The 7,635-nt window shown below is 43.2% G+C and overlaps 1 protein-coding gene across 1 annotated transcript in view; it reads left to right on the forward strand.

Moving 5' to 3' along the window:
- CDH20 (cadherin 20) overlaps positions 1-7,635 on the forward strand; it is a 95,924-nt gene that overhangs the window by 35,006 nt on the left and 53,283 nt on the right. The window contains exon 4 of the mRNA XM_015425709.1: positions 348-515. Within this exon, the coding sequence (XP_015281195.1) occupies positions 348-515 (168 nt within the window). The remainder of the gene's footprint in view (positions 1-347; positions 516-7,635) is intronic.

A 7,635-nucleotide genomic window follows, 5' to 3' on the forward strand; every position in this document is an offset into this window, starting at 1 on the left:
CTTTCCCACTCAAATTTCAGTAAGAAAACTAGGGCCACTTCCATCTTTTAGAATAAAAAGTATTGATTGAATGCTTCCCAAGTGAACAAACCCTTCACATTGATTCCTTCAACAAAGAAAGTGATTCTGCTGAGCTCTCCAGAGGTCAGCATTCGCAACTAGACTAGTATAAGTAAAGTATGTCTTCATTTTTAAAGGGGTTCCTCTCTTCCAAAAAAACAAACAAACCCTTATGTGTTTTATTCTTGCAAAGAAAAAACAAATAGAAGTTAACCATTCCTTGCCTTGTGTATTCTTAACGTGTCTTTTCGCTTCCTTGTTTTTTCCTTCCCCTGACTTTCCCATAGGTTTAATTAGGACAGCACTAATGAACATGGACAGAGAAGCAAAAGAATATTACGAAGTGATCATCCAAGCCAAAGATATGGGTGGACAGCTGGGAGGATTAGCTGGGACGACCACCGTCAACATTACCCTCTCCGATGTCAATGACAATCCACCCAGGTTTCCGCAGAGTAAGTATCGGTCATGATGGTTTCCTAGCTACCAAGTGTCGGATACTCTGGGCCATTTGATTCAATATTCTGGGGTCCCTTCCAGGTGTACAGTTCCAGCATATCTCTCAAGATGGTGCATTGTTATTTCCCTATCTGGCACATTTTCACAGAGTCTGATTTCGCACTAGAGCTGCCTCGATGTTGCGCCGCCGTTTGCCCCGATACTATTGGTCAATTTCACACCCGAAGCCACGGGGCGAAGTCAAGGATGTATTGAATGGTCGTATTCAAAAAGAAGAACTGATTAAAGCAATAGAGGAAACAAAGCTGGGTAAAGCACCAGGTCCGGATGGATTTACTGCAAAGTTTTATAAAACACTGAAAGAAGAATTAGTTCCGGTCCTGGAAATGTTATCCAATGAAATACGAGATACCAAGAGAGTACCTGAGACATGGAAAGAATTAATTATATCGCTGATACCGAAAGAAGGACAAGACCCAACTAACGTTAGGAATTACAGACCGATTTCGCTTTTGAATAATGATTATAAGATTTTTGCCAAAGTTATAGCAGAAAGGGTGAAAAACCATCTGAAAGAGGTAATATCTGAAGATCAAGCGGGTTTCTTACCCAACAGACAAATAAGAGATAACCTAAGAATAGTAATGTATGCATTAGAATATTATGAAAAACACCCAGAAAAAGAAGTGGCCTTTTTGTTTGTGGATGCCGAAAAAGCATTTGACAATTTAAATTGGGACTTTATGCTTCAATTGATGAATAAAATCGAAGTTGGGCAACACTTTACCAACATTATTGAAGCGATCTATTCAGAACAAAAAGCAAAATTGAATGTAAACAAAGAATTAACAGATCACTTTCAAGTACAAAAGGGGACCAGACAAGGCTGCCCACTCTCACCATTGTTATTCATCTGGGTCTTGGAAGTACTACTGAAGAAAATTCAGGAAGATGGAGAAATTAAAGGATTGAATCATAAAGGCTACAAATACAAATATAGAGCATTCGCAGACGATGTGATGTTCATAGTGGAAAATCCGACTGAAGAGTTACCGTTATTATTCCAAAAAATAAATGACTTTGGTGAAAAGGCAGGGTTTTATGTGAATAAAAATAAAACCAAGTTATTATGTAAAAATATGATCAAAAAGAAACAAATGGAACTGCAAGAACTGGTGCAATGCGAGGTTGTGAAAAAGACAAAGTATTTGGGAATTGAGTTAACTGCGAGTTGAAATTGACCAATAGTATTGGGGCAAACGGCGACGCAACATTGAGGCAGCTCTAGTGTGAAATCAGCCAGAGTACATATTAACTGTATGCAAATTTCTGGGAACCAAAGTAAAAAAGAAGACAGATACTGAGATTTTGTCTTTAATCAGTCTCTCTTTTTAGCCTATTCATCTGGCAAGCTATATTTAAGATAACGTTTATATCTTTAAGTGAAAGGAATTTGATTTTTTTTTAATCTGATGTGTTTTATAGCTAATAGCCAAAGGAAGGTCACACAGACTATGGTAGACATTTAGCAAAAATACAAAAAGTGAGGTGAAGGAAACCCAGAACAGTAAAAACAACATAAAGGTAAAGGTTCCTCCTTGCGCGAAAGCCAGTCGAGTCCGACTCTAGGGTTGCGGTGCTCATCTCCGTTTCCAAGCCGAAGAGCCAGCGCTGTCCGGAGACGTTTCCGTGGTCATGTGGCCGGCATGACTAAACACCAAGGCGCACGGAACGCTGTTACCTTCCCACCGAAGGGGTACCTATTTATCTACTTGCAATTTCTTGCTTTCGAACTGCTAGGTTGGCAGGAGCTTATAGCTAATAGCCAAAGGAAGGTCACACAGACTATGGTAGACATTTAGCAAAAATACAGAAAGTTTAGAAATGGTGAGGTGAAGGAAACCCAGAACGGTAAAAACAACATGTGTGCATGCAAAAAAGAAAAAGAAAAAACCCAGAAAACACCACTTCTGGGTGCAAAAGCAATCCAAAATGGGGCCAGAAGGCTAGTAACAAGAAAATAACTGTGTGAGAGGGATGCTAAAGAAGCAAAGGCTAAATAAAAAAACAATTTCGCAATACAAATTATGTGTTATAAATTATATTCCACACAATATAACAGGTAAGTGTGGTCAGATAAATACAGTATAACAAGCGACTGAAACAAAGCAACAATACAGGAAAAATTCAGTGAAACAAATCAACAGGTAAATTCAGTAATCCAACAGGTAAGTTCAATATAGGTGTTCAACAGGTAAATTCAGTTTAGGTAACGAAGGCTCCAGATATTCAAAACTTCATTCCGAAAGTCTTCTTCAGTAGAGACTGGATGTAAACAAAGATTACTAAACACCTTAAGATAATCCAAAAATTCTCAAAGATCTAAAAATATATATGAAAATTACCTGATTATAATATGCCATAAGACAAATATTCATAAAGTTCCGAGGTAAATAACATCAAAAAGACTCTGCTATATGGAAAATGCACATGTTTCCATGTATTGGTTCTTGTTATTACTTTGGCCAGGAGGCCAGTGCCACAAACAGAAGGAGGTGGGTCAGAAACAAGAACAGACAGAGGATGAGGGAAGGAGGGAGAACCAATGAGAGGGTGGAGTAAAGAAACAACTATATTGATTGTCGTTTGCTAGACCAAGGCTGTAGTCACATGTGCAGTTTGTGGTGATAGTGGTGTTACCTGAGTGGAATAAATGGGTCCCTCCAGATGAGGATGTCTGCCTCCCATCGCGCAGTCGTCGGCCGCCCGTGCCGTTCCGCAAGGGAAGCAGAATAAGCAGATACCGGGGAAAGTCTGGTATGAACGGATTGTTCACGGTTCCCTCTGGGTTTTCCAACATCTGAACTCTCCTACAGCGAGAGGAACCGAGAAGGGAGGACGTCTGAACTTGCATATCCATTTCTGCCACTGGGGAGGTTAGTTGCTGCCCATATGCGCTCATGCTCATATGTGCATCCATCTGCCTGCATTTAAATAAAACCCACCCTTACAGCTCGCCCTGTGGTTGAAGGGCAGTGTGGATGCCCCATGGGACAGCTCTGCGGGTAACCCACCACAGGGTGTGCGGTCTGGATGGAATCCCCCACTACACTTTGAACTGGCACGATTTGAGGTGTCGCTATATCACACCAAGCCCAAGTAAGCTTTTCCGCTCAGTCCTGCCCAATGCCCCTCTGTACCACATCCCCCATGCCAACATGACAATTAATTAATTAATTAGTTAAAACATGTATACCCTGCCTTTCCTTGTGGTTCAAGCAGGACTTCTGTCCATGCAGGCTCATTAGGGTTGCCAAGTGTTACCTACCTTGCCGGCGGGGGACTCCTGTGTGGCTCCTGGTGCGTCCCCGGAGTTTTCCCTTGTATGGCCGTGGCCCCGCCCCCAGCATGCCCAGTGTCATAACGTCACTTCCCTGTGACGTGCATGCTGGGGCGGGGGCCCCCCCCGGGCCTGATTCCCCCGCGTCGGGGGACGGGGCCCGTCAAAGCACAAAATTTGCCTTCTTTAAAGGAGGTATAACATTTATTCATTTAGTTTATTTATAGTCACATGAAGCTGCCTTATACTGAATCAGACCCCTGGTCCATCGAGGTCAGTACTGTCTACTCAGACGGGCAGCGGCTCTCCAGGGACTCAGGGGGAGGTCTATCAGATCACCTACAGCTTGGTCCTTTTAAATGGACATGGTGGGTGTGATCCCCAGGGTAGCATTATTGGGCTGGTCAGAGGAAGCCTCTCCGCTCATTTTTAAGAAGCTGGCTGAATCCAACCCATGAAAAACAGGAGCTGTCTCCGGCCGGCCGGCCTGCCAGCATTGCTGGAAGGTTAAAAGGAGATGTAAACTCTACCTACATCAACAAGGCCATCTTAGGGGGGGGGGAGAGAACAATGCTACAAAAATGTGGCAAAAGAAACAAAAAGTTCGTTTATCCACCAGTGAGACTGAGCAGTGCTTCGGTGCGAAATTTGCCACTCAGGTCTGTGGAAATCTTCCCCTTTTTCCATAGTTTAGCACCACATTGCAAATTCAAAAAGTGCCCCCACAAACACACACACAAACACGATGACCTGCTTTGCATATGAAAACCAGGGACCAGTCATTCTTCTCCAGTTGTCCAAACTGTGCCATCTGCATTGTGCCACCCACAGTGCAGATGGCTAGAGAACCAGAACAGTGCCAGGCTAATCCCCGAAAATGCCCTGTGCAGATGTCCTCTTTACTTAGGCAAAAAAGAATTTAAATCAATTTTCCAGTCATTAGTAATCCAAATTAGTCTCCTCCTTTCCCCCCCCCTTTTCACAGAAGAGTCTTATTTTTGTAGAACTACAGAAAATACAGGCCCGTTATGCCCCACTAGAGAACTAGGCATTATTACAACGGGCAGAGGATGCTGGAAAAGGAATCTGTGGTTTAGTGATAACTGTGCAGAAGACCGGGGGGGGGGGGCATATCCAGCATCTGAGACCAGCTACCCAGAAGTAGGTTTCCCCTTTAGTGCAGCTGGAGAGACCTTTTCTACACCTCAGTGTAGCCGCTGTTTTCCAGCGAATTGAATCCCCAGCGGATGTTCCGACTCTGCGGCAACCCTTCCACAAAAAGGAGAGCCAGTTTGGCATAGTGGTTAAGTGAGGCGACTCTAATCTGGGAGAACTGGGTTTGATTCCTCACCCCTCAACTTGCACCTGGCTGGATGACCTTGGGCAAGCCATAGTTCTCTCAGAGCTGTTCTCTCACGAGCAGTTTCTGTCAGAGTCCTCTCAGCCCCACCTACCTCACAGGGTGTCTGTTGTGGGGAGGGGAAGGGAAAGGAGTCTGTAAGCCGCTCTGAGACTCCTTCGGGTAGTGAAGGTATAAATCCAATCTCTTCTTCTTCTTCTTCTTTTTGAATTTGGATCCGACCCTTCCCATGTTTTGTGCACTTCCTTTGAAAAGGGATTGTGCAGCCATTTCATCATGTACTTCGTCAGCAATGGAACCTCCTTTTGTGCACATGCGCAGCAAAGTATAACACTGTAAAAAAAAAGAGCTGGATGTGAAATAATGGCTGGCGATCATCGAACTGGTTACACCAATTTATAACTGTGTTATTCAATAATTATGAAGCACGCTAAATGTGTCGAACCTAAACAGCATGATAAAAAGTAGAGACATCACCCTGCCAACAAAAGTCCGCATGGTCAAAGCAATGGTATTCCCAGGAGTCATGTATGGCTGCGAGAGTTGGACTCTAAGGAAGGCCGAGCGCCGAAGAATAGATTCTTTTGAACTATGGTGCTGGAGAAGACTCTTGAGAGTCCCTTGGACTGCAAGGAGATCAAATAAGTCAATCCTGAAAGAAATCAACCCTGACTGTTCCCTGGAAGGCCAGATAATGAAACTGAAGCTCAAATACTTTGGCCACCCAATGAGAAGGGAGCACTCCCTGGAGAAGACCCTGATGCTGGGAAAGACTGAAGGTCAAAGAAAACGGGGACGGCAAAGGATGAGATGGTTGGACAGTGTCATCGATGCAACGAACATGAAATTGAGCCAACTTCAGAGGACGGCGGAAGACCGGAAGGCCTGACGGGAGCTGGTCCATGGGGTCGCAAAGAGTCGGACTCGACTGTGCGACTGAACAACAACAAGTGTGTCGTCATGTACTTCATCAGTGACAGAACCTCTTTTTTATTTTTGTGCATGTGCGTTAATGCTATAAGATTATAACATTGTTTTAAAAAATGGCTGGATGTATCATGGGGAACAGCATGGTTGCCATCATTCCAAAGGTTTCCCTGTTCCCCTTTAGTCACCAACTAAGAAAATAGCTGGCAGTCATCAAACTGAATACACCAATTAATAACAGTGTTATTAAATAGTTACGAAGCATACTAAATGTGCCGCCATGTACTTTGTCAGTGACAGAACCTCCTTTTTTGTGCATATGCAGTAAAGTTATACACTGATGACACAAAAGGGCAGTGGGAAACAAAATTTGAAACCGGGAATTCTTCACTGGAAAGCTGCGAGTTCAGATCCAAAGGGGGGGGGGGAATCACAGGAAAAGTGGAGTTGGTAAATGCGAGGTAACGGCACTGAATTCAGATCTACTCCTGGAGAGACAACAAGTTGTGCTGAAAGCTTTACAAACTTTGATTATTTCGACGTGGAGGTCTGCACTTGTGCGGAAATGGTCACAGTGCCATAGATGTTAATCGCAGCCATGTTAATTGCAGCCATAAAAGAAAGTAAAGGATCATTGGGAAGGTGAAACATCTACCCCCCCCCACACACACACAGAGTGACACATTTTGCCCCATACATTGTGTTAAACATATTTATGAACAAAGTAATTCAGATGAAGTCCCTTGTAAATCAACAGAATGACCTTCCACCAGGCCTTCAACTAGTGAGCCGTACTTAACAAACTAAGGCCCTGGCCTCAATACCGATACCATCATCGACAGCCTGTGCTCCGCCGACACGACCCGGGCTGAGATATTAGTCAACCATACTCATATTACGCTGATGCTACTAATGCCTCACCATCGCCATATGACCTGCACTAGCACTTTATGTCGTGTTTTATATTTATATTTTTATTTTGACTTGTTTGTTTGGTGCCAGTTTGGTGTCGTGGTGAAGTGCGCGGACACTAATCTGGGAGAACCGGGTTTGATTCCCCACTCCTCCACTTGCACTTTCTGGATGACCTTGGGCAAGCCATAGTTTTGTCAAAACTGTCCTTGAAAAAGAACAGTTCCTTTTTTAAAAAAAAACCCCAAGAGGGTAATTTTATTGGGTTTTTTATAAGACTACATAGCTACAATGGAAAATAAAGGAAGGGACTACAACTAGGGATAAAGAAAAGATACCCACACTAACTAAAAACCCAAGAGTAGGAGATCATATCCGTGTTAAACTATATGTAAGTAATAAACATGTTAGTATAACAATATACTTGTGAGTTCTTTTTTACTACTGCTTCAGTGTTAGTGAGTTAGTTATTTTGAGACCACTTCCTGAGCATCTTCTTTACTTCAAAGGGCAATTTCCAGAGTCCTTCTGCCCTTACTTCAGTTTTCTCTCTCTAAAATCATACACAGTTTTACTT

This window comes from Gekko japonicus, unplaced genomic scaffold (genome assembly GCF_001447785.1).
Source record: "Gekko japonicus isolate JY-2015 unplaced genomic scaffold, Gekko_japonicus_V1.1 scaffold1461, whole genome shotgun sequence".
Lineage (NCBI taxonomy): Eukaryota > Metazoa > Chordata > Lepidosauria > Squamata > Gekkonidae > Gekko > Gekko japonicus.